Here is a 25831-nt window from a genome sequence, read left to right on the forward strand (position 1 = left end):
AATATCTGTGCGGCTTTGCACTGCAGTATATTGCACCATAATTACATCATAAGTTCACTGTACTACACTGCCATTGTGCTTCATAGCACTATACTGCGTTGTACTGTTCTATCTGCATTGCACTAAATTATTCTATCCCACACTGCAATGTTCTATTCTGTATTGCACTAACCAGCACAGCTATGCTTTGTGATGACTGCTTTTGGACTCACCGCTATGGTTAGTGAGTCTAGCATCTTGCTCCTCCTCTCTTTCCTCCTCCTCCTCCTCCTCTTCCTCCTCCTCTTCTTCCTCCTCCTCCTCCTCTTCCTCCTCCTCACTTTCTGCTATGTGCCTCTGCTCTGGAGGGGAGGTGGGGACATGGCACAATGTCTTGGCCCCAGTGTCTGAAACCTGGATTCCTTTGGCCCCCTCACCCTCCTCCTCTCCTTCCCCCTCCAGCTGCCTCTCTGCCTCGCGCTCCAGGGCCTCAATCTCCAGCATGCGTCTCTCCAACAATTCTGCTTGCCGTCGCTGCTTCTTCTTCAGCTTCTTCTTCTTGTTCTTGGAGATCTTCCCCACCTATTGGAGAGTGAAAGGGAAAGAGGGGAGAAGGGGTTGGAGAAGGAAGAGACGGAGGAAGGGAGGGAAGGAAGGGAGAAGTGGGGGTGGAGAAGGAGAGGGGGAGAAGGAGGAGTGGCAATAAAAGCAGTTTAGTGGGAGAGGAGTAGTTATGGAGGATAGGAGGGTGGAGACAGTGGTAAGGGAGTAGGAAAGAGTGGGAGGACAAGAAAAGTGAGAGGGGGAGGGAGTTTCTTCCCTTACCATGTCTCACTCAGTTGCACTATATCATTACTTAACTCCACTGTATCATTCCAGTCAGTCTCTCAAATATTTCAAAGATTACTCACTGTTTTTTGCTGGGGTGCTGTGCTGACTGTTAGAGAGAGAGAGAGAGAGAAAATAGTTAGAGCAGGGGTGCCCAACACGTCGATTGTGATTGACCAGTCACAGAGTGCTTTCCAGTTAATCGCAAGATAATGTCCAATACGGAAGTTTTCAAAACCCCTGAGTTTGAGGGTGCAAGAGAGTACTTCAACAAGTGTCTTCCTGTGTCTCTGCTCTTGCTACACTGGTCACTAACACAGTCCATAAAACACCTTTGAAATTAACTGAAATTAAATTAATACAGATTGAGTGTATGGGGCAATGACAGAGGGGGGCTTAGTGTGTGAGTGAGTGAGGGGTTAACCTGCGGAGCCGGAAGGAGGGGGCGCCCCGGCCTTCTGCCACTCAGTTGCCTCTACGGCCATGCGCCTTACGAAGGCGTCGTCCACACACATCAGGATGTTCTCAGGCTTGATGTCCGTGTGGATGATCTTACACTTACTGTGTAGATAGTCCAGACCCTGCAGGACCTGGGGGACAGGAAAAGAGGTGGAAGGAAGAGTACGTTCATTATACAGTGTGTCAGTACAGTGTTAGTAAAGTATACAGTATGAATGTACAGTTTACAGTATAAATATGTTGTGTACAGTCAGTACAGTGTGTGTTAGTCTGCAGAATAAACAGTGTATACAGTGTTACCTGTCTGATGATGCTCTTGACACAGGGCAGAGGCAGACCCTGGTAGTTGGACTTGATTATCCACTTGAGCAGATGATGTCCAAGCACCTCAAACACCATACACACATCTGAGCCACAGCCAGTCAGGGAGCAGCTCCACACTACTTTTTACCTTACCTCTACCTCTCCTCCACCCCTCTCCCTCTTCTCCATCCCTCATGCTCTGCCTCCCTTCTTCTCTCCCTCCCACCCACTGCCTCCCTCTCTCCTTATCCAACCTCCTTTTCTCTTTATCTCTGTCCCTCTCCTTACATTCTTGCAAACCTTACCCACTACCTCCCTCCCTGTTCCACTCTCTATTTCCCTGTCCCTTCCTCTGTCTTTCATTCAGGATACGGATGCCATTGACCCCGGAGATCTTGAAGTCGTCAATCAGCTGGACGACCATGTCCTTATTGGGGTCACTGGGATCACTCTCACGTACCTGTGACATACAGTCAAACACAGACAGCATTAACACACATGGAGACTCAGACACACAGACAGAAATTAACACACTGAATGTTGTCAGGTAAAGGGAGCTGAATCAGAGATGGGAGAGTGGTGTTTAGGGATGGAACTGGAAGGATAAAGACAGATGGGGGGATGTTCTGTTTGTATTCATGTGTCTGTGTTGACACTGGTCGTTTACTGTACTTTTGCTGAACAATGTATTTTGTGATGTCAATAAACCCCCTTATACATTTAAATTTGATAAGAGAGCAAAGAGAAAGTGAAAGGGGGGAACAGTGAGAGAGAGTTGCCACAGGGAAAGGTAGATGTCTTATGTTCAAACATAAGACACCTACAATTACTGTAATGAGGGGTTGGGTCAGGTCATAGATCACAGCTATTTCCTGGCCAGAGTGCAACACTGCCTCTAGGTGTGAAAGAAAAACATGTAAATCCCATAAGCCTCAGTAGGTTTTGAAGTTCTGATAGGTCATCTGATTCATTAAATAAAGTACAGAGAAAACTGTTAGTACCAAACTGTTTAAGCCATATGTATCTGGTTTCAAGGCAATTGGTCCACTATGCGGCTGCTTAATTGGCCCGCCATTTAAATTAATTGCTGACACCTGATCTTGACAATGGAACAAACAGTGCTGTTTATTGGTATAAGCCACATAAGTGGCCGCTTAGGGCCCCCGGCCACTAGGGGGCCCCCCTAGCAAAAACTAATATATATATATATTTTTTTTTCTATGGTGGTTAGTGCTGCAGGTTCAAGTCCTGGCTCAGGGGCCTGTCTGCATGGAATTTACATGTTCTCCCTGCATGTGTCTGCGTGGGTTTTCACCAGGCATTCCAGTTTCCTCCCATGGTCCAAAGACATGCAGGCTAGGTTGATTGGTCTTGCTAAATTGCCATGTGTGTTGCCAAGCAATGGACTAGCATCCCATGCTGGGTGTATACCTGCCTTGAGCCCTATGCCTGCCAGGATTGGCTCCAGCTTCCCTGTGACCCTCATCAGGATAAGCAGTTTTGAAGATGGATGATGGATATATTTTCTATAACTGATTTTCATAAATGAGCACAGTGATCAGTTTTGAGATTGGACTTTGTTTGATCATGGAATCAAACATATGTTTTGCTCTAGAAACCTGCCATTGATCTGGATTGATATGCATTGGGTGTAGCAGAAAAAATGAAAAAATCTTGATTGCAATTGCTAAACCAGTTGGCTGGCTGTATGCGTTTTTTTTTTTCTCATTACTTTAACTGGACAGCCCAAGTTCACCTTACCTGCCACCAAATAGTGTCTTATTAAAACATGTTGGCTGTGTATTTCCATCCAGCAAGTTCACATTCTAATCAGCCATTACCGAATGGGAAGAGGCTTCTGACCTGCCAATTAGTGAAAACTTATATCAAAGCTGCCCAATAGGGGCCCTGCTGGCAGGAGGAAGTCTGTGGAAAGACTGCTACTCACAGATGCTGCTTGCCATTTCTTCTTTCACCTCGCCAGTGATAGTGTTTTGGTTTCGCTTTTGCATACTAAAAAGCGTGCTCCTTTCCTGGATACATTTTTGCTACATCTTTGGAGTGATACACCACGGAGGCGGTGGAGAGACCAACTAGGACTCCGTAGGCATTGCCCTTGTTCAGTGACTTTGTTGAAATAGTGCAGTCCTCGTGGACCCGACCAACCTCCCCAGCCAAGCGACAGGCCCGGCCACATCACTGGCCCTACTAAGAAAAACAGGTTGTGTGTCTCTGGCGCTCACATTCTTAAAATTCATGGATGCAGCCCTGCCCCCCCCAGAACAAAGGGAGTAAGGATCCTGAACTACCTGGATGACTGACTAGTCTGCGCAGATTCCAGGCTTCCGGTGGAGGAACACACGACAGAGGTCATATGTCACATGACTACACTGGGTCTCTCAGTTCACACAGAGAAGAGCTCTCTCAAGCCTGGACAGACTGTAGTGTTCTTGGGAATGTGGCTAGACTCTGTGAACATGCTTGCCTACCTGTCAAAAGACAGGATGGAGAAGTTGGAGACTTGCCTCACGTTATTCAGGAGGACATCGACATCCAATTCCAAAAACTGTTGGTGGCCACCTTGAACATCCTTCCCCTCGGACTCATGCAAATGCGTTCATTACAATGCACAGGATCTGCAAGCAGTGCTGCTGGTGCTGCGCCACCTTCGGCATGCCCTGTTGAACAGGCACATCCTAGTTCAGACAGACAGAATGAGAGTAGTGGCTTATATCAACCACCAAGGGAGCTTGCGCTCCCCCAGACTACATCATGTGGTGTGCAGACTTCTCCTGTGCAGGCATAGATGCCTTTGCTCTCCCGTGGCCTCGGGAACTGCTGTACGCCTTTCCCCCACTGCCACTTCTTCCACTGACACTGCAGAGGTTTTGCCAAGAAGCAGCTCATGTACTCCTTAGCCCACTTCCTGGGGACCTAATTCCTGAAGGGTGTGAGACAGTTGAGACCACTAGTAAAGGACACAATTCCAGCCTGGGACTGCCAGCGTTACACATAAATCAGCCAGTTGTCCTGGAGTCTTTTCACCCCCCTCCATGTGTCAGATGAGGACTGCAGACTGCACATACTTTGCCCCGTCAGGGCTCTCGACTTGAAAGGAAATATCATAATCATAATAATATTAACACATCTGACATCACTGTTGCTTTGGAAAAGTAGAACACTAATCAAAAGCTTTCTGTGTTGTTTTTTTATTTGAGTTATTTTAGAATATAATATGTTTAATATATTAAATATATACTGTGTTAGCCTCCCTTGACACACTTATGTGCCCTACTTGGAAGGCACACCCAACAGCTTGAGAATTGATAATCTAGACCAAGCTACAATGACCATATCCCATTTTACTAGCTAATTAGCTAACTTGATCATTGATACTGCAGATCTAGGTTGCAGTGTTACAGCATATATATTTTACGAGACAAAAAAAAAAGATTTGAACAAACCTCTTGGAGATCATATAAAAGGCAAAATTGGATACCTGTCTATATAAGGTCCCACAGTCAATAGTGCACGTCAGAGCACAAACCAAGCCATGAAGTCCAAAGAATTGTCTGTAGACCTCCGAGACAGGATTGTTTCGAGGCACAGATCTCCTGCAGAAAAATGTCTGCAGCATTGAAGGTCCCAATGAGCACAGTGGCCTCCATCATCCGTAAATTTAAGAAGTTGGGAACCACCAGGACTCTTCCTAGAGCTGGCTGCCTGGCCAAACTGAGCGATCGGGGAAGAAGGGCCTTAGTCAGGGAGGTGACCAAGAACCCAATGGTCACTCTGACAGAGCTCCAGCGTGTCTGTGTGGAGAGAGGAGAACCTTCCAGAAGAACAACCATCTCTGCAGCACTCCACCTATCAGGCCTGTATGGTAGAGTGGCCAGACGGAAGCCACTCCTTCCGGAGTAGTAGCCATTTTCATATTCACACATGAATTCATGTTAATTCCAACATTACGGCTTAACTATATACCCCAGAAACATCATTTTCTAGTTGTATGTTCAAGGTATAGACTTAAAAATATGTGCAGAGTTTCATGTGTGTACTGCATTCCAGTGTGCAGGAAATGTATAATGTATCTAAAGCAGCGTGTATGTTTTTTTTCATTGGCCCATGGCACCAATGTTTTTCACTGGGGCAACAAGCCTTTAACAGCCATGGTAGGACTCTGTACTAGTGTCTTGCATGCCAATTTGTGGCACAGTGGGTATAAGTGGCATGGAGTAGAAGGCACCAAAGCTTGAATCAGAAAACGCATCCTGGTGGACAAAGCGTGAGACCGAGCAACTTCTGATGAACAAGCATAATAGTAGGGCATAAGGTATGCATTTGTATGAAGTAGCATATGCATGTGTCCGTTCGTTTTGGAGAAGAAGATTTTTGTAGCATTTCACAATTTCGCTTCTAATGTTGCTTGGCCCCCTAATTAAAATGTGACCAAGAGACCAAACCATGAAAGCTTTAAAAGTGGTTTAAGCTCTTAGTTACAGCTCCTACCAGTTGGTAAATTAAGTTTAATTAGTGTAACACATCATAACACTGAGATATAGAACAAGTATGTACATCATGGTAAAATTGTATTGGCTTATGGCAGCCATTTTTTTTTGCAGCTTTGCAGCTCAACATATTCTTTGTATTTTGTTTTGTCTCTATCCCTTTTGTATGTGCTATACAACATTTTCTTGCTCTTGATATTTTTTTGCATACTTCTATTGAACCATTTGGGCCAGTGTTTTTCGGTCATTAATTTGCTACATTTTGGTGCAAATGTCTAAGTAGTATATTCTTAAAATATAACCATCCATTTTCAACTGAATCTGTATCCAGTGTGCTCCAGTCTAACTCTTCTAAGTGCCGCCTCATACCTTCAAGGTTTACTTCTCTACAATTGTAGACCATTGTTTTAGACTTGGTCCTTGTTTTTTGAAAGATAACCATATTGTGATCGCACTACGCCATTGATTCTTTAACTAATGCCCTTCTGACTCTATCTTGGTCATTTGAAAGTATTACCGTGGCTTAGCCACCTTCCACTAAACAACACTGTACCCTACACCTTGGCTTTGGGTCTACACTGTGTGTGTGCTTGTAGATTCTGTTAGGGCTCTACCAGTCTCCTTTGTAGGCTCCGCATCATGTGTGTGTGTGTGCTAGTGTCTTTTGTACACCCCTGAGCTAAATAACCATTTGTATCATGTTTAGTGTCAGCCCATATGGCTGAGGCGGTGCCCAATCCAGCCACTAGCCAGATCTGTGCTGGCTTTTGCACAGGCACACTGGAGGACAGATTGAAGTGGGCCAGAAGCATGCACCGTGCTTCGGCGCATAGCTCTTCCACGTCCACTTCAGTAGAAGGGTGGGGTCCTCCCATTTTTGGGAATATTCCCAGAGGCGTCTGCCACTTCCTTCTCCTAGGAATCATCAGCTGCTCCTGCAAAGAGCCCTCATGGCAGATCACCTGCGGGTATTGAAGTTCAAGATGCTCATGCACTGCTCCATCGCCCAAGTCATTTGACGAGGCGACTGGTTTTTGACTGTGGACTTGAAAGACGCATACTTTCTGATGCTGTGGTCTCCACCCTGCAGAGCGCTAGAGTCCCATCTACAAGGTTTCAGTATACCTACTGATGGCAGGCATTTCAATCTTAAAGTGTGCACCGTGGCCATGACCCTATTCTACAGTGGTAATTTTCCAGTTTTTACGAAAGTTGCTGGACGCAGGGAAATCAGTGTCCACAGTCAAGGTATATCTGGCAGCGTTTTTCTGCTTGCCATGATTGCACTGACGGTGAGTCGGCATGATCTCATTTCCTGGCCTCTCCAATTTTGAAAGGGGTGTAGTGACTTCGCTCCCCTGTGTGTTATGCACTTCCATCATGGTGCCTTCACGTAGTGCTGGAGGTACTTTCCTAGGCCCCCTTTGAGTCATCTGCAGGGTTTGTACAGCTTTTCAAAAGTCAAATTCAAGCACTTTTCAAGTCCTTCAAGGTGCACGGTCAAAGCTTTTCCAGCACCTCGCAGCCTTGGTAAACTAAACCTTCTCATCTAAAATGCACACTTTTCTGCACTGAACTAAGCACATTAAATTATAATTTCACCACACTATTAGATGTTATTATGCTGTAACACCAAAAATGTTTCATGAGAGCCTTCATGTACACTGGCTTAAATCAGGTTGATATTAAATCAATATAAATCAATCTTGCAATCAGTCAAAATTAGTGAACACCAGTACACAGTAACTTCATTTAGAATTAAAGCTTTAGTGAAAATTGTTTTAAACATGCAAAACATAAAAAACTACATCAATATTTTTCTTTATTGAACTTCCATGTACATTCAATGAGCAAATGTAAAATAGAGCATAACAAAGCTCTACGAGTCAATCCATGTATATTCAGTATGCTCACTTCCTGTCAAAACAGCATCATGTTTATTCTCTTCAAAACAACCAACTATAAGTTCCTATAACCTTAGCATAGTAAACGGTGAGTCTTTATGTTATGGAATCTCCCTCAGCTATTAATACTTTGAATTAGTACCTGCTGGTGTCTGCTTTTTTTAAATACGAATACTAAACCATCAACATGTCCTTTATTTATTTATTTATTTTAAAAAATTAAAAAGCAGAGACCAGCAGATACTAATGCAAAGTGTTTATAGCTGAGAGAGATTCCATAACATAAGACCGTCACCGATTACTAGGTTAAGGATATAACCTATACATCTATCTATCTATCTATCTATCTATCTATCTATATATATAGGTTAAGCGATGACCTAATTTTAGAAACTGTTTAGTTTGTTTTTGCCTTGTGCCAGTGCTGAATGACAGTCCTCCCCTGCGAAGGTATCAGTGTCTCTTTCTCGTTTTGTTGCGGTTGTTCTACCGGTATGCTTATTGCTTTGCTAGTCTGAAAAAGCATATTCTATCGATCTATCTTTCTAGTAATTTAATTCAAATTAAATCAATATTTATTGACTTATTTCGTGTACAATGATCAATTGAATACACATATGCAACAGTTATTCTTATTATTCCGTCTCTTGGTTGCGTTTGTGCTTATTGCTGTGCATGTCTGAAAAATAAAGGCTTATTCTGTCGTATTCTAGTACTTTTATATGTTACAAAATGTATATACTTGTAGAAAACCTATACACTATTTTTTAAGTTTTAATAATACACAAAGAAAAGTTAAGCAACTTAAGAAAAATTACGCTCGACAGTGCGGGCACACACACATGACGCTGATGTGAACATACATGACTGCGCACGGAAAGAGGAATTGTCAGCAAACCATCAAACACATGACTACAGTGGCCATTCACCACTTAAAATTATGGAAAATTCCCTGCCGTTTACCTTTGGCATAATTCAACAGCGCAGACTCCCATAGTGAAAACTTGAATATTTGTCTTGCAAACCTTACAATGCTACAAATGTGGACCTTGTTTTAACCCTAGTGTATATTCAATTTTATTGAGCCACCTCTTTAAAACGGCAGCTTTGCGGCATATTTGCCTCACTGGGCTCAGTGGCTCACACTCAGCACGTCAAACATACCGGCACATCAAACAGGATCGTACTGGCCGCGGCATAAAGCAATCAACCGGCTCTCCAACCACTGCAGTTATATCCAGAAGTCCATTCATTTAATCAGATTGCCGATTTATTATGACAGTGATTAGCACTTTTAAAAAAAATATATATTCAGAAAATTCCAGCACATTCAAGCACTTTATTCAAAATTCAAGAACTTTCACAACCTTGAAAATACCACCTTAAAATTCAAGCATTTTCAAGGATTTCAAGCACCCGTACAAACCCTGCATCTGGCAGACTGATAAGCTGTTTATCTGCCATGCTGATCATGTGTCGGGACAGGCTTTATTAAAACATTGCCTGTCTCAGTGGATTGTGGGTGCCCTAGCCTTGGCTTATGGCTGAGCTGGCCTTCCACTGCCAGAGCGGCTAGTGCATTCCACACGGGGCATGGCAGCTTCGTGGGCGCTTTTTCAGGGTGGCCCCTGTCTGAGGTTTGTGTTTGTCTTGGTGGCTTCTCTGACCAGTGACCTCCTAGCATGGTCACTCAGTTTCTGTGGAAACAGTTTCTGTACTCTAGGCAGAGTCGTGGTTTTACCATATTTTTAAATTTTTTTGTATAATAATATAAAAATAATAAAAGATCAAGTCAGACCATGATCAGATCGATTTCTGCATGGAGAAACGCCTTTTTCGATGAGATGTGTGTGCTGACGCAGCAAGCTATGGGATACGTGAAGGCGACCAGTGTTCTGAGAGCGTGATATAGAGACATGGATTCTCGTCTAGTTCAGCTACTCGTTTTGGGGCCTGTCCAGAAACAGGTGTATTTAATCTCAGATCATGTGACACTTTAATTGCACACAGGTGAACTAATTATGTGATTTCTTAAGGCAATGGCTGCACCACAGCATACTTAAATGTGTCATAGCAAAGGGGCATGAATGCTTATGCAAGTCTCATTCAGACAGTCACAGATCACTCAGTTTCGATCGGATTTCTTTGCAAATAGGCTTGTTTTCAGAACAACCTAACAATTAATCCAGTATATATTATTTGATGTTCTATCAAACACAGAGAAGTTCAGATCCAATTAAGTAAAATTGTTATGTATTAGTACACTGTAAACAGACATTTCCGTCTTGACATTTTGAGCTCTCTACAGGTGTGTGTAGCTTCTACCAAAATGTGGATGGCTGTGTTTTGAGCAGTAGACAGTCTGGTTACAGAATATAATTATCAATATTTTCTGAGATTTTGTATTCCTACCCAGACGAAGTATCCCCCCACATCACATTTACATCAGAGAATGCTTCACATTGTTAGAAAGTGGAGAGTCTCAAAAAAGAGTACACATGGGATTAAAAAGAAGCACACGAATTTGGTGCACGAGATGCTGGGTTTGTCAGCTTAAGGGGTTCATTTTTTTTTAACTAAATGATTCCATGATTTATTTTTTATCTCCAATTGTTTAATTGTTCTATGTTTTCTAAATGTACATTTAGACATTTCAATTTCAATAAAAACTGGAAAAATGTGACCGGTAGTGTGTGTGTGTATATATACACTCACCTAAAGGATTATTAGGAACACCTGTTCAATTTCTCATTAATGCAATTATCTAACCAACCAATCACATGGCAGTTGCTTCAATGCATTTAGGGGTGTGGTCCTGGTCAAGACAATCTCCTGAACTCCAAACTGAATGTCTGAATGGGAAAGAAAGGTGATTTAAGCAATTTTGAGCGTGGCATGGTTCTTGGTGCCAGACGGGCCGGTCTGAGTATTTCACAATCTGCTCAGTTAATGGGATTTTCACGCACAACCATTTCTAGGGTTTACAAAGAATGGTGTGAAAAGGGAAAAACATCCAGTATGCGGCAGTCCTGTGGGCGAAAATGCCTTGTTGATGCTAGAGGTCAGAGGAGAATGGGCCGACTGATTCAAGCTGATAGAAGAGCAACTTTGACTGAAATAACCACTCGTTACAACCCAGGTATGCAGCAAAGCATTTGTGAAGCCACAACACGTACAACCTTGAGGCGGATGGGCTACAACAGCAGAAGACCCCACCGGGTACCACTCATCTCCACTACAAATAGGAAAAAGAGGCTACAATTTGCACAAGCTCACCAAAATTGGACAGTTGAAGACTGTTGCCTGGTCTGATGAGTCTCGATTTCTGTTGAGACATTCAGATGGTAGAGTCAGAATTTGGCGTAAACAGAATGAGAACATGGATCCATCATGCCTTGTTACCACTGTGCAGGCTGGTGGTGGTGGTGTAATGGTGTGGGGGATGTTTTCTTGGCACACTTTAGGCCCCTTAGTGCCAATTGGGCATCGTTTAAATGCCACGGCCTACCTGAGCATTGTTTCTGACCATGTCCATCCCTTTATGACCACCATGTACCCATCCTCTGATGGCTACTTCCAGCAGGATAATGCACCATGTCACAAAGGTCGAATCATTTCAAATTGGTTTCTTGAACATGACAATGAGTTCACTGTACTAAACTGGCCCCCACAGTCACCAGATCTCAACCCAATAGAGCATCTTTGGGATGTGGTGGAACGGGAGCTTCGTGCCCTGGATGTGCATCCCACAAATCTCCATCAACTGCAAGATGCTATCCTATCAATATGGGCCAACATTTCTAAAGAATGCTTTCAGCACCTTGTTGAATCAATGCCACGTAGAATTAAGGCAGTTCTGAAGGCGAAAGGGGGTCAAACACAGTATTAGTATGGTGTTCCTAATAATCCTTTAGGTGAGTGTATATACAGCTCTGGAAAAATAAGAGACCACTTAACATTGATTTCTGAACTTGGAGTGCAACTTTTAGAAGAAATATTGATAAAAATGTCAACAGACATTATTTTTAAATGCAACTATACAATTAAAATGATAGTAAAAATCAAATGCATACATTTCAACTTGTGCAACTGCAAAGTCAATCAATGTTATGTGTTTATGTACACTGCTCAAAAAAATTAAGTGAACACTTAAATCGGATCTCGATGAACGAAATATTTTAATCAAAATCTTTACTGTACATTGTGTAATTTGTTGAGAGCAAAATGACCTATTATATGAACTATTAATATTAATAAACTTAATAAATTATAAATATTAATATAAACTGGGGCCTGGCGAATGCAGTCACGATCGCAGGCATGGTATTCACCATGGTGTAGTCAGTGGTGTGTACAGCACATTTTGAATGGGGTGTCCGAGGGGGGGGCACAGACCCAATTTAGGGGGGCCATCCCATATCGATGCAAGGTGGATTTTTTCATTATAATTATGATGGTTAAACACATGAAATGTGTCATGGTCCCCTAGCACTCCCCTTCTATCCCCACTAGGGGCTGCTAATTTCCTGCCTTCTCCCTGCTCTCAGCATTCATCAGTCTGTTTACATTCGTACACCCTTGTGCACTCGTGCTTCCACCCTCTGTTCCCATTCGCCCTGCACCTCCCAAGCCTGGTTTCTTCTCCCTTTATAATCCCCTGATCACACTGCAATCCCTAGCCTTGTCCCTGTGCCTGTTCCCAGCCTTGTCCCTGTGCCTGTTCCTAGCCTTGTTCCTTCGAGCCCTGTATCTGCCTTGTTCCTTTGACTTCCTGCCTGTTTTCCTGACCACGACTCTGTCTAGCCTGCATTGCCTGCTTTGCCGATTTCCGACCCACGCCTGTCCGACCTTCCCACGACCAGCACTGCACCTGGGTCCCCTGTTCCTGTGTTCCCCAAGTGACAAAATGATTTCCTTCTTCACATAAATCACAATTAAATTCCACAAGTCTTAATACAGTGTTTGCACTGAATGTTATTAGGGTATTAGCATACATAGTACATTTGTTCCATAATGGAGAGACAGTAAACAAAAAAACAAACAAAAAACTGAAATATATATACACCAATCAGCCATAACATTATGACCACTGACAGGTGAAGTGAATAACACTGATAACCTTGTTATCATGGCACCTGTCAGTGGTTGGGATATATTAGGCAGCAAGTGAACATTTTGTCCTCAAAGTTGATGTGTTAGAAGCAGGAAAAATGGGCAAGTGTAAGGATCTGAGCGATTTTGATAAGGGCCAAATTGTGATGGCTAGATCACTGGGTCAAAGCATGTCCAAAACTGCAGCTCTTGTGGGGTGTTCCTGGTCTGCAGTCGTCAGTACCTATCAAAAGTGGTCCAAGGAAGGAAAAGCAGTGAACCGGCGACAGAGTCGTGGGCAGCCAAGGCTCATCGATGCACGTGGGGAGCGACGGCTGGCCCATGTGGTCCGATCCAACAGACAAGCTACTGTACCTCAAATTGCTGAAAAAGTGAATGCTGGTTCTGAAAGAAAGGTGTCAGAACACACAGTGCATCGCAGTTTGTTGCGTATGGGGCTGCGTAGCCACAGACCAGTCAGAGTGTCCATGCTGACCCCTGTCCAAAGCGCCTACAATGGGCACGTGAGCATCAGAACTGGACCACGGAGCAATGGAAGAAGGTGGCCTGGTATGATGAATCACGAGTTGCAAGGTGTCTCAATCCAATCGAGCATCTGTGGGATGTGCTGGACAAACAATTCCGATCCATGGAGGCCCCACCTTGCAACTTACAGGACTTAAAGGATCTTCTGCTAACGTCTTGGTGCCAGATACCACAGCACACCTTCAGAGGTCTAGTGGAGTCCATGCCTCGAAGGGTCAGGGCTGTTTTGGTGGCAAAAGGGGGACCTACACGATATTAGGCAGGTGGTAATAATGTTATGGCTGATTGGTATATATACAGGGCCGGTTCTAGACATTTGGAGGCCCCCCCTATTAATTGGTGGACTGGTGTGGACAATGCAGGTCAGGGCTCCCCGCCCGGGATTCAAGCCACGCACCTCCGGCGCTCTGTGGCGCAGCGGAGTGTTAAGCCCTCTACGCAAACAGCCTGGGACTCCTACCACAGGAGGATTAACACTATACTACTATTACCAAGGGGTTATGTCACTTTGTAACAATCTCATTATGACACGAATGAGCCCCGTTACTCGCGTATAGGGATGTTACGGTTATGGAAGCCCCACCTCCAAGCCTGAGGCCCTAGGCAATTGCCTACTCTGCCTATAGGTATCGCGGCCCTGTGTATATATTATACATATACATAGAGTACTGTGCAAAAGTTTTAGGCAGGTGTGAAAAAATGCTGTAAAGTAGGATTGCTTTCAAAAATAGACATATAGATTATAGATTATATTTATCAATCAACAAAATGCAAAGTGAGTGAACAGAAGAAAAATCTACATCAAATCAATATTTCATGTGACCACCCTTTGCCTTCAAAACAGCATCAATTCTTCTACGTATCCTTGCACACAGTTTTTGAAGGAACTCGGCAGGTAGGTTGGCCCAAACATCTTGGAGAACTAACCACAGATCTTCTGTGGATTTAGGCAGCCTCAGTTGCTTCTCTCTCTTCATGTAATCCCAGACAAACTTGAGGATGTTGAGATCAGGGCTCTGTGGGGGCCATACCATCACTTCAAGGACTCCTTGTTCTTCTTTATGCTGAAGATAGTTCTTCGTGACTTTCGTTGTACGTTTGGGTTCGTTGTCATGCTGCAGAATACATTTGGGGACAATCAGATGCCTCCCTGATGGTATTGCATGATGGATAAGTATCTGCCTGTACTTCTCAGCATTGAGGAGACCATTAATTCTGACCAAATCCCCAACTCCATTTGCAGAAATGCAGCTCCAAACTTGCAAGGAACCTCCACCATGCTTCACTGTTGCCTGCAGACATTAATTTGTGTACCGCTCTCCAGCCCTTCGGCGAACAAACTGCTTTCTGCTACAGCCATATATTTCAAATTTTGACTCATCAGTCCAGAGCACCTGCTGCCATTTTTCTGCACCCCAGTTCCTGTGTTTTCGTGCATAGTTGAGTCGCTTGGCCTTGTTACCATGTCAGAGGCATGGCTTTTTGGCCGCAAGTCTTCCATTAAGGCCACTTCTTACCAGACTTCTCCGGACAGTAGATGGGTGTACCAGGGTCTCAGTGTTTTCTGCCAATTCTGAGGGGATGGCACTGCTGGACATCTTCCGATTGCGAAGGGAAGTAAGCATGACATGTCTTTCATCTGCTGCAGTAAGTTTTCTTGGCCGACCACTGCGTCTACGGTCCTCAATGTTGCCCGTTTCTTTGTGCTTCTTCAAAAAAGCTTGGACAGCACATCTGGAAACCCCTATCTGCCTTGAAATTTCTGCCTGGGAGAGACCTTGCTGATGCAGTATAACTACCTTGTGTCTTGTTGCTGTGCTCAGTCTTACCATGGTGTATGACTTTTGACAGTAAACTATCTTCAGCAACCTCACCTTGTTAGCTGAGTTTGGCTGTTCCTCACCTAGTTGTATTCCTCCTACACAGCTGTTTCTGTTTCAGTTAATGATTGTGTTTCAACCTACATATTGAATTGATGATCATTAGCACCTGTGTGATATAATTGTTTAATCATAGACCTGACTATATGCCTACAAAATCCCTGACTTTGTGCAAGTGTACCTAGTAGAACTGATGCTGTTTTGAAGACAAAGGGTGGTCACACCAAATATGGATTTGATTGAGATTTTTTTTCTGTTCACTCACTTTGCATTTTGTTTATTGATACATATAATTTAATAACATGTCTATTCTTGAAAGCATTCTTACTTTTTTCCACACCTGCCTAAAACTTTTGCACAGTACTGTATATATATGTATATGTATATATATACACTCACCTAAAGGATTATTAGGAACACCTGTTCAATTTCTCATTAATGCAATTATCTAACCAACCAATCACATGGCAGTTGCTTCAATGCATTTAGGGGTGTGGTCCTGGTCAAGACAATCTCCTGAACTCCAAACTGAATGTCTGAATGGGAAAGAAAGGTGATTTAAGCAATTCTGAGCGTGGCATGGTTGTTGGTGCCAGACGGGCCGGTCTGAGTATTTCACAATCTGCTCAGTTACAGGGATTTTCACACACAACCATTTCTAGGGTTTACAAAGAATGGTGTGAAAAGGGAAAAACATCCAGTATGCGGCAGTCCTGTGGGCGAAAATGCCTTGTTGATGCTAGAGGTCAGAGGAGAATGGGCCGACTGATTCAAGCTGATAGAAGAGCAACTTTGACTGAAATAACCACTCGTTACAACCGAGGAATGCAGCAAAGCAGTTGTAAAGCCACAACACGTACAACCTTGAGGCGGATGGGCTACAACAGCAGAAGACCCCACCGGGTACCACTCATCTCCACTACAAATAGGAAAAAGAGGCTACAATTTGCACAAGCTCACCAAAACTGGACAGTTGAAGACTGGAAAAATGTTGCCTGGTCTGATGAGTCTCGATTTCTGTTGAGACATTCATGGTGGAGTCAGAATTTGGCGTAAACAGAATGAGAACATGGATCCATCATGCCTTGTTACCACTGTGCAGGCTGGTGGTGGTGGTGTAATGGTGTGGGGGATGTTTTCTTGGCACACTTTAGGTCCCTTAGTGCCAATTGGGCATCGTTTAAATGCCACGGCCTACCTGAGCATTGTTTCTGACCATGTCCATCCCTTTATGACCACCATGTACCCATCCTCTGATGGCTACTTCCAGCAGGATAATGCACCATGTCACAAAGGTCGAATCATTTCAAATTGGTTTCTTGAACATGACAATGAGTTCACTGTACTAAACTGGCACCCACAGTCACCAGATCTCAACCCAATAGAGCATCTTTGGGATGTGGTGGAACGGGAGCTTCGTGCCCTGGATGTGCATCCCACAAGTCTCCATCAACTGCAAGATGCTATCCTATCAATATGGGCCAACATTTCTAAAGAATGCTTTCAGCACCTTGTTGAATCAATGCCACGTAGAATTAAGGCAGTTCTGAAGGCGAAAGGGGGTCAAACACAGTATTAGTATGGTGTTCCTAATAATCCTTTAGGTGAGTGTATATATATATATATGTATATGTATATATATATATATATATATATATACACACACACACACAACCACATGCACATGCACACACACATGCACACACTGACCCAAACCCCAGCAGCACTTTGCAATAAAATAAATATTGAGTATTGCTCACTTGCGGAGTATGGCCCAGTAACAATATTTCTAACTGTACTTTTAAAACAGCTGAATACGTCCGTTTTTGTGCTGGGTGGCAAAAAGTTTGATAAACTTGTACATGTCAAGTGCCTTGCCGGCTTAATGCTGAGAACAGCCAGGTTACTCAAACACTATGTGTTTGGTGTTCATGTGGTGTCTTCTCACTCCACATTATGCCGACATCCAAAGCCAGCGTGATTTGGAGGGTGATCCGTGCCAAAATTTAAATTTAAATAAATAAATAAAATAGGAAATAAATAAATATATAAATAAATGCAGTCAAAAATGAAATAAATCAAAATATATCTTTATATATATATATATATATAATATTTAATTTCATAATATATTTATTCTTTTATTTATTTCGTTATATATTTTTTATATTTTAATTTTGGCACTATCTTTTCATCCTTGTATTACCTCCTAGCGTCAATCATTCTCAGAGGGCGGGACAAGATGTGGATCGATGATCTACTAACTTTGCCTGGTGTTGGAGCGGAGAACCGCCAATTCGCCTAGCAATGAGCTGCCCATCATACACACTGCACAGAGCATTTCAAACCCAGAGTGCATTCGCGTTATAAAGCCATAGAATCAGAGATGTGGCAACAGGGTAGGCAAACCAGGCAATTGCCTGGGGCCCCAAGCTGGAAGGGGGCCCCCCCAAAGACAGCTGATTAAATTTGACCGCCACCGGAGAAAAATCAATCAATGGTTTTGCCTGGGGCCCCCAGAGACTCTAGCAGCGCCACTGCATAGAATACATTATTATCATCTTATTTTATTAATCTATCTAAGACTACTTGTATGTGACTGAACTTTTGTATACAATCAGGACAGTTGTTTGTGTGCACAGGCTATATAAAGCAGATTGTACATTATACCTCTGGTGGCGCAGTGGTAAAGAGCGGCGCTGCGAGCTGGGTGTTGCGGTTTTGATTCCAGCTGTTAGGTGTTGAGTTTATTTATTTAACTCAACATGTCCATAACAAGTCATATATATTTAAGAAACCAATAAAAATACATTATCATTCAATATTTATCATTCATAATTCAAATACATTGAAGTACCAAAATACCAAAAACTCCCATTAGCTGAAGCACTGTATTTTCAAAAAATAAACATAAAACCCCTTCCTAAGTGAGGAGCTGTTTTAAATTAATGTTCCTTGTTGTTCTTGGATGGTGTCTACTACCATTACATTTCTCTTCTGTTTATGAAATGTACACATAATTTACGACCATTTCTGTATAATGGTGTTCATGTAGCCTGTATTATTTTGATTGAATAGCTTACTCTTAAACTGCCAATGGAATAGTTGAAAGGCTAAATTATTATTATTATTATTATTATTATTATTATTATTATTATTATTATTATAAGTAGTAGTAGTAGTATTACAAACCTGCTAATTAAAATCTTTGGAAAAGCGTTATTGATCACCTTATAATTATTTGCTCTACTCTGATTCAGTTTAACTCCAGGAAATAATATTGTAGCACTCATGGCGGGTGTCTGTGTGTATGTGCCAGTAGGGTAGCACAAAGATGGGGGGGGATGTAAATGTGTGTATGAAGGGTGGGTGGGTCAGTTTGGGGACCCTGTCATCTGTGTGGGTGTGTATGTGTTACATGTGGGGTGTTACTGTGTTGGGCTAGGGAGAGATGTTCGTGGGTGAATTGTGTTTGTGTGGCTCCCCCTGTCCCCGGGTGGTATAGCCGGAGAGTGGTGATTGGTCACCTGATAACACCAGGAAAAGTTAATAGATCATCGATCCACGTCTTGTCCCGCCCTTTAAGAATGATTTATTTTCCTTGCAGGGAGCTGATCCATCAGGCCAGACCAGACGATACGGGGAGGTGCCGGTTGACAGAGCTGCAGAGTCCTGGGTCCTTGGAGTGGTCCGGAGGCCGAGGCAAGCGGAGATTGGGACGGACCGGGAGCGACAGGGGACCTAGCCAGAGGAGTCGGCGGACTCCTCACGGAGTGGGTCCCATACAGAAGCCCGGCCGACCATCTACCCAGAGCCCGGCCTGACCAGGACTGCTCCCCGCTGACGTCACCAGCCAGGTTCCAGGAGAGGCCTCGGATCCCAGGGACCGACCAGGCCGATCGGCGAACGTCCCTGAGGGAGGCCTCCTGCAGCCAGGGCCCAGACTTCTCTCTGCAAGGCCCGCTCCCTGCAAGAGCCCCGGAGGTGGAAGCTGCTCCCCAGCCAGGTGGACTTGCCCCGACCTCCGGATTTAGAGCCTCTGGACCCTTTCTCAGGTAGGAAAGTGCAGCATGGCCCAGGGAACCGCCGGTGTGAGGCGCCACAATGCGGTGCACTTCAGCCGTGTGGCTGGAGCCGAGACCGCGGCCCTCACCTGGCTGGAGTTCAGCAGGTCCGTGCTGCAGAGGGGCCTGGGCTTCGCCCCTTCTGAGCGGAACTGCGTGGTGAAACTGCCTGGACCTAGGGACGTGTTTGAGGTGAGTTTTAAGAACCCACAAGTGCTGGAGTGTTTTTGGAACATTTACAGAGAAAAAAAGGAATGTATGCCCCTGAGTGACTTTGTGGATCTACGCCCTGACCGATAGAGAAATTAAAATTGTTACCATCCAGTTATAATGAAGCAGTGGCAGAGTATGATGTAGAGGTATGGCTGAGGAGACATTGTGAGATCCTGTCTGAAAGCAAGAGAGTCAATGACGAGGATGGGGTTTGGACCGGTGCTCGACGGTGGCAGGTGCACCTGCAGGTGGAAGTGGCCGCGATTGGTGGAGTACGCCACCTGCCGAGCACCGTAGTTTTAGGAGCAAACAGGGGGCTAGTCTTCTACCATGGCATGCCCAAATTATGTAGGAACTGCGGGGCCCTGGGTCATTTAGCCGCAGCCTGCACTATTGTTAAGTGCAAGGTTTGCGGCGGGGAACACCTGACCAGGGCCTGCAAGCAGGAGAGGGCCTGCAACCTGTGCGGCGGGGGAGGGCACCTTTTTAGGAATTGTCCCTCCTCCTATGCAAATAGGGCACGGGCCCTCGGGGGTAGTGGAGAGACAGAAAACCAAGTGGAGGCTCCTTCAACGCAGATTCCCCTAGACAGGGGTAGAGAGGAAACAGTCCTCAGGAGTCTCATAGGCTCCCTCTCCGACTCTGGGTCGGAAGTGGAGGCAGAGGGGGAGTGGACAGTTGTGGCGGGGAAGAGGAGAAGGATGGAGAAGAGGAGCATGGGTGGGGGGGGTGCGAAGAGCAAGAGGTTTAATTCTGCTGGCTCTCCCCCCCCTGCCAGCTCCCCCCCCCGCTGCAGAGACCTCTCCCTCTCAGTTTTACACGCCCCACTTCGAGTCCGGAGCGGAGAGTTGTGGGCCTTCTCCACTCCCCCCAGTGGGCAGCCTGGTGGAGGACAGGCCCCAAAATAGTAACATCCCTCCAGCCCCACGACCGAGACTCTCTCAGGGGAGGGGACAGGTATGCCCTCCCGGCAGTAGTGGGAGAGCCGCAGGTCCTCAGGAGAGGAGAGTCAGCGCCAGTGTCTTCTGCCAAGAAGACCTCAGGGCCGCAATGGCAGAGTCACTGGTGCCTGAGGCCTGCGGCAGCAGACAGCCGGGAAGGGAGAAACCACCCCCTCCCCCACCATTAGTTAAAAGAACGACTAGCGTGGTCTATCCAGTGCTCTCCTCAGTCGCACACAAGGCCTCTGCCCTGCCATCTGCTCGTCGGGCCTCGGCTACAAGGGAACCAGGGAGAACCTCCAGCACCGCGGGCCCTGAGCCCAGTGGAGTTTCGCCAGCCTTACCGGGTGGCGGGAGCCGAGCCCCCCACATAGTCTTCCTAGAGGATGTGTGCGAGCGCTAAGCTAGGTGAGGGAGAAGAGAGAAGTGGGGAAGAGGAGGGTTTCTTTACATGATTGTTACGGAGCGGGTAATTGCCCTCACTGCCATTATGGCGTTAACTATTATATCTATAAACGTGAGGAGCATTGCTGAGGTGAAAAAGAGGGCCGATGTTTTAAACTCTCTGGCTGGAATGAAAGTAGATATTATCTGTTTACAGGAGTGCGGCATCCCGTTCCAAAAAGAATATAAAGATCTCCGGGACACTTGGACCCTAGGTGATTCCTTCTGGTCGGGGTCCAATGTATCCCGAGCGGATGGGATTGCCGTACTCCTGAAGAACCCATTTATAGAAGTCAAAAAATTTAGGGTGATAGAGGTGGGCAGGTTGGCCAGCCTCGACCTTAAATACAAGGGGGAGAGTCCTCTTTCTCCGTCAGCTACGCCCGCTCCTGATCGGCACCTTACCGGTTATCATTTCAGGTGATTTCAACTGTGCTCTGAGGGATGTAGACCAGAGTAAGCCCAGCAAAGATAGATCCAGCAGGGACCTGGTTGCGTTCGTGGAGGACTTTGAACTCTGCGACGCAGGTCGGGACCTGGTCCCCTTGTTCACCTGGGCGAGTTCTTCTGGCTCCTCCTTCTCCAGGATAGATCTCGTCCTCCTCAGTAAGCCACTGGAGAGGACCGCCATGTCTTCGGAGGTGGTCTTCTTTTCAGACCACAGGCTCCTGACGACAGAGGTGCTCATGTCATGTCCTCCATGATCGACTCCTCGGGGCAGGAGGTGGAGGGCAGAGAGGCTGTTGAGACAGTGGTGCGGGACTTCTACAGGGAGTTGTACGATCAGAAGGTGGTGGATCAAAATCTGATCCATCACTTTCTGTCCCTGTTGGAGTCCCGCAACGAGGGGGACGAGGAGGTCGGAGGAGGATCCAGAGATCACCACCACTGAACTCTCCCAGGTGATAAAGAGTCTTAACTCTGGAAGGACACCGGGTCCCGATGGGATCCCTGCTGAATTCTATAAGATCTTTTGGGAGGTGCTTAAGGAAGATCTGGCTCAGGTCTTGGGGTCGATGTACAGAGAGGGTAGACTGGTCCCTTCTATGAAGAGGAGTATCCTCTCTCTTCTTCATAAGAAGGGAGATCCAAAGGATCTGAGGAACTGGCGGCCGGTCAGCCTCCTGTGCACCGACTACAAGATACTGGCCAAAGCACTGACGCTCCGTCTGCAGTGGCCACTCCCTCAAGTTGTGGGTCCCGACCAGGTCTGCGGTGCCCGGGGGAGATCGGCGGCCGACAACGCCATGCTGCTCAGGGATGTCGTGGCCTACTCGAACGAGAGAGGGCTTCCCCTGGTCCTAATCAGTCTGGACCAGGAGAAAGCCTTCGACAGAGTGGGCCACGAATACCTGCAGCTTGTTATGGAGAGGATGGGTCTCGCTCTTGGCCTGAGGAAGTGGGTTAAGATCATCTACAGCGGCCTAAGCAGCAGGGTCCTTGTGAACCGCCACCTGACCGAACCATTTCCGGTCAGGTCGGGGGTCCGACAGCGTTGTCCCCTGTCGGCCCTGCTGTACGTCCTCTGTCTGGAGCCGTTCATGCAGGCGATCCGCCGGGACGTCCGGGTGACAGGTTTCCATCTCCCGGGTTCTGGCGGAGAGCAACTGAAAGCCCTGGCCTATATGGACGACGTGGCCGTGGTCTGCACGGACGCGCCGTCCATGGCCAGGGTTGAGGAACTGCTGGGCGGCTTCTGCAGGGTGACGGGGGCCGCTGTCAATAGGGCCAAGAGCGAGGTCTACCTCTCCAGAGCATGGCCTGTCGGCCGGGGCCTGTCGACCGTGTTCCCTGTGAAGCCGTCCATCAAGGTTCTGGGGATCACGATCGACGGGACCAACACGGGCACCCGGAGCTGGGAGGAGGCTTTATCTAAAGTCCAAAGAAAGATCCACGGCTGGAGCAGAAGGACCTTGACGATGGCCGGTAAGGTGCTGGTCGTAAAGGCCATCCTCTTCCCGACCCCCAGACAAGGTCATCGCAAAACTAGTGACCAGGATTATATTTCGGTTTGTCTGGGGGAGCAAAATGGAGAGGCTGAAGAGAGTGCAAATGGTGAAGGGTACCCTGGATGGAGGCAGGGGGGTCCCGGACGTTGTGCGGCTGATAAAGGCGCAGGGGCTGGCCTACGTGGTCAAGAACATCCAGGCTGCTGGCAAGAAAGTGAGTTTTATGAACCGCTTCTACTTTGCCAGCAGCCTGAGACCATTCGGCCTCTGCGCCATGGATAACACCAGGCCGCACTCGTGGGATCCCCCGCTGTTCTACAGGGCGCTCCGAGCCTTTGCGCTAGAAGTAGGCCTCCATAAAGTCATGCTGGCCTCCTGGGATTATAAGACCATCTGTATCCAGATGAGATCTACCCAGGAGACCAGCCGGATAGAAGATTTCCCTCCCGAAACCTGCCGGTTTATCTGGGCTAACGCTACGCACGTTTGCCTCACAAATACGCAGAAAGATGTCTCCTGGATGGCTGTGAGTCGGTGTCTCCCCACCCGAGTATTCATGCACAGAAGGGGCCTAGCCCCTTATGACATCTGCCCCTACAAGGGTTGCCTGGGGAAGGAGACGGAGGCTCTTATCTTTAGGGATTGCCCCTCCGCCTACAGGGTCTGGCTCCTGTTTTCTCCGTTCCTCCACAGGTTTGCCGTTCCTGGGCGGGCGACCGCCCAGCAGATCCTATATGGTCCAGCCAGGGGATTGACATCATCCACCCTGAGGTGCTGGTGGCATGTCGTCTGCGCAGTGAAGCAGGCCCTGTGGGAGGGACGGAACATCTGTCTATTCAATTAGCAGGAGCTGGACCCAATTGTCATCGCGCGGAGGGGCATGGTGCTCGTGAGGGATTATGTCAATCTGGAGGTCCATCAGAGGGGCAAGGAGGAAGCCTTTAAGAACTGGCATATACAAGATCTGGGGGAGCTCAGGATCCCATGATGGGACCCACCTCCGGGGACGGTCATTTCCCCCTGCTGGAGCCCGAGTCCAAGATCTTTTAATCCTTTTATGAATGATTGCCTTTTAAAATGACTTTTAAAAATGAATTTTAACTATTTTTAAAGATTTAGTTGTTTTTAAAACACTAGTTGTTTGGGTTTTTTTGGTTTAGTTTTGTTATATTTTTTTGTCAAATACATTGACCGTTTTGGATTTAATTTTAAATGCATTGGACCGTTTTGGTTTGTTTTTTATTTTTACCTGTTTAATTGTTTGTTTATTTTGTCCAGTGCATTTTCAGTTATTTTCAATGTATTTGACTTTTTTGTTGGTAGCAGTTTGCTTTAATCACGTTTGTTTTGTTGCTTTGTGCACTTGTTTATTTGAAGTTTAGTATTTTGTTTTTGTTAAATCACAAAGATTTTTAAAACTTTTAAGTGATTTTAAGAATTGATTTTTAAAATTTTAATCACGAGTATTAAAATTTGTATGAATGTTTTTATTTTTGAAATGTGAAATACTTTTACCAATAAAACAGTATTTTACTTTAAGGATGATTGATGCTAGGAGGTAATACAAGGATGAAAAATTAAAATAGGAAATAAATAAATAAATAAATAATAAATATATATTTATATATTTCGATTTATTTCCTTTTTAACTGCATTTATATATGTATTTATTTATTTTGTATTTTTTGTATTTGAAGAGCCAGTATTAATGTTTTGTATAAACTGTATAATGTTATATGTTATATTAATGTTTCAAATACTAATATGTCAACAGTGCCAATTGTATTAATTATCAAGCAAGCTAATGTTAGCAAGGCTGTTTTTACTAGAGCTGACGGTGCAGAAGTCCCTCCCAGCATTTGCTTCAAGGTTTTCTGTGGCTGGAGGCTGGAGAGGTCACATCATAGTTATTGATTAACAGTTGCTATGATGACCATGGGACCAGACCTCTCCCAGTATATCAAAGGAAGCCATCTGGTTTCAGCATCCCACGACTTCCACCAGGAAGATAACCACGAACATTACAAGGGCCAGGAACCTGACCTCAGGCAACACTTATTGGAAACATGTGACTGACCCTGCCCACAGAACCACATGTCATGTTAACTTTTGCTGTTCAGGGAGACTCCACTCAGGTGGAGAGCTTCCATGTCAGGGCCTTTCAGGCCGGGCATGTTAAATAAATACATTATCCTCGGTGCTTGAAGACTTCAATTCTTTGCCAGGGTTCAACAGTATTTATTTCCTATTTATTTATTTATTTATTTATTTATTTATTTCCTATTTCATGTATTTATTTATATTTACATTTTGGCATGAATTACCCTCCATTATGTGAATGGGGAGCAATAGGAATGTCAGTGTAAATGGGGCTTTTGATGCGGGCAACCTCAATGAATGAAATGATCTTTCTGTGCTCACACACACTGAAAATCTAACACTGACATCTTTGCCCGTATTCATAAAACTTCTCAGATTTACTGCTAGGAATCACACTAAAAGTTAGTTTGGGTGTAAAGTCCCTCAGAGTAGGAGGTAGTTAGTTAGAAAACATTTTACACATACCTTTAGCCGGGAGTAGGATCCAATCGTAGGAAACACTTTTAGCTAATTTTCACTCAAGAAAATAAAATAAAAAAGCGAGATCACAGACAAGCAGAAGCGAATATACAACTATACGAATATGTTAAGCTAACTCAAACTTTTATTTATTTATAAATTG

The 25831-nt window shown here is 45.2% G+C and overlaps 1 protein-coding gene and 1 pseudogene across 5 annotated transcripts in view; both read right to left on the bottom strand.

Annotated features, from left to right (window-relative positions):
• LOC136749050 (putative nuclease HARBI1) overlaps positions 1–25831 on the bottom strand; it is a 470787-nt pseudogene that overhangs the window by 247317 nt on the left and 197639 nt on the right.
• Positions 1–25831, bottom strand: part of srpk2 (SRSF protein kinase 2) — a 124297-nt gene that overhangs the window by 7476 nt on the left and 90990 nt on the right. For all 5 annotated transcript variants that reach the window (XM_066705508.1, XM_066705507.1, XM_066705504.1 and 2 more), the window contains 5 exons: positions 1942–2029; positions 1567–1673; positions 1232–1397; positions 891–916; positions 213–561 (listed from right to left, as the gene is read on the bottom strand). In XM_066705508.1, coding sequence (XP_066561605.1) covers positions 213–561; positions 891–916; positions 1232–1397; positions 1567–1673; positions 1942–2029 — 736 coding nt within the window. The remainder of the gene's footprint in view (positions 1–212; positions 562–890; positions 917–1231; positions 1398–1566; positions 1674–1941; positions 2030–25831) is intronic.

The sequence above is a fragment of the Amia ocellicauda genome, chromosome 5, assembly GCF_036373705.1.
Source record: "Amia ocellicauda isolate fAmiCal2 chromosome 5, fAmiCal2.hap1, whole genome shotgun sequence".
Taxonomy (NCBI): Eukaryota; Metazoa; Chordata; class Actinopteri; order Amiiformes; family Amiidae; genus Amia; species Amia ocellicauda.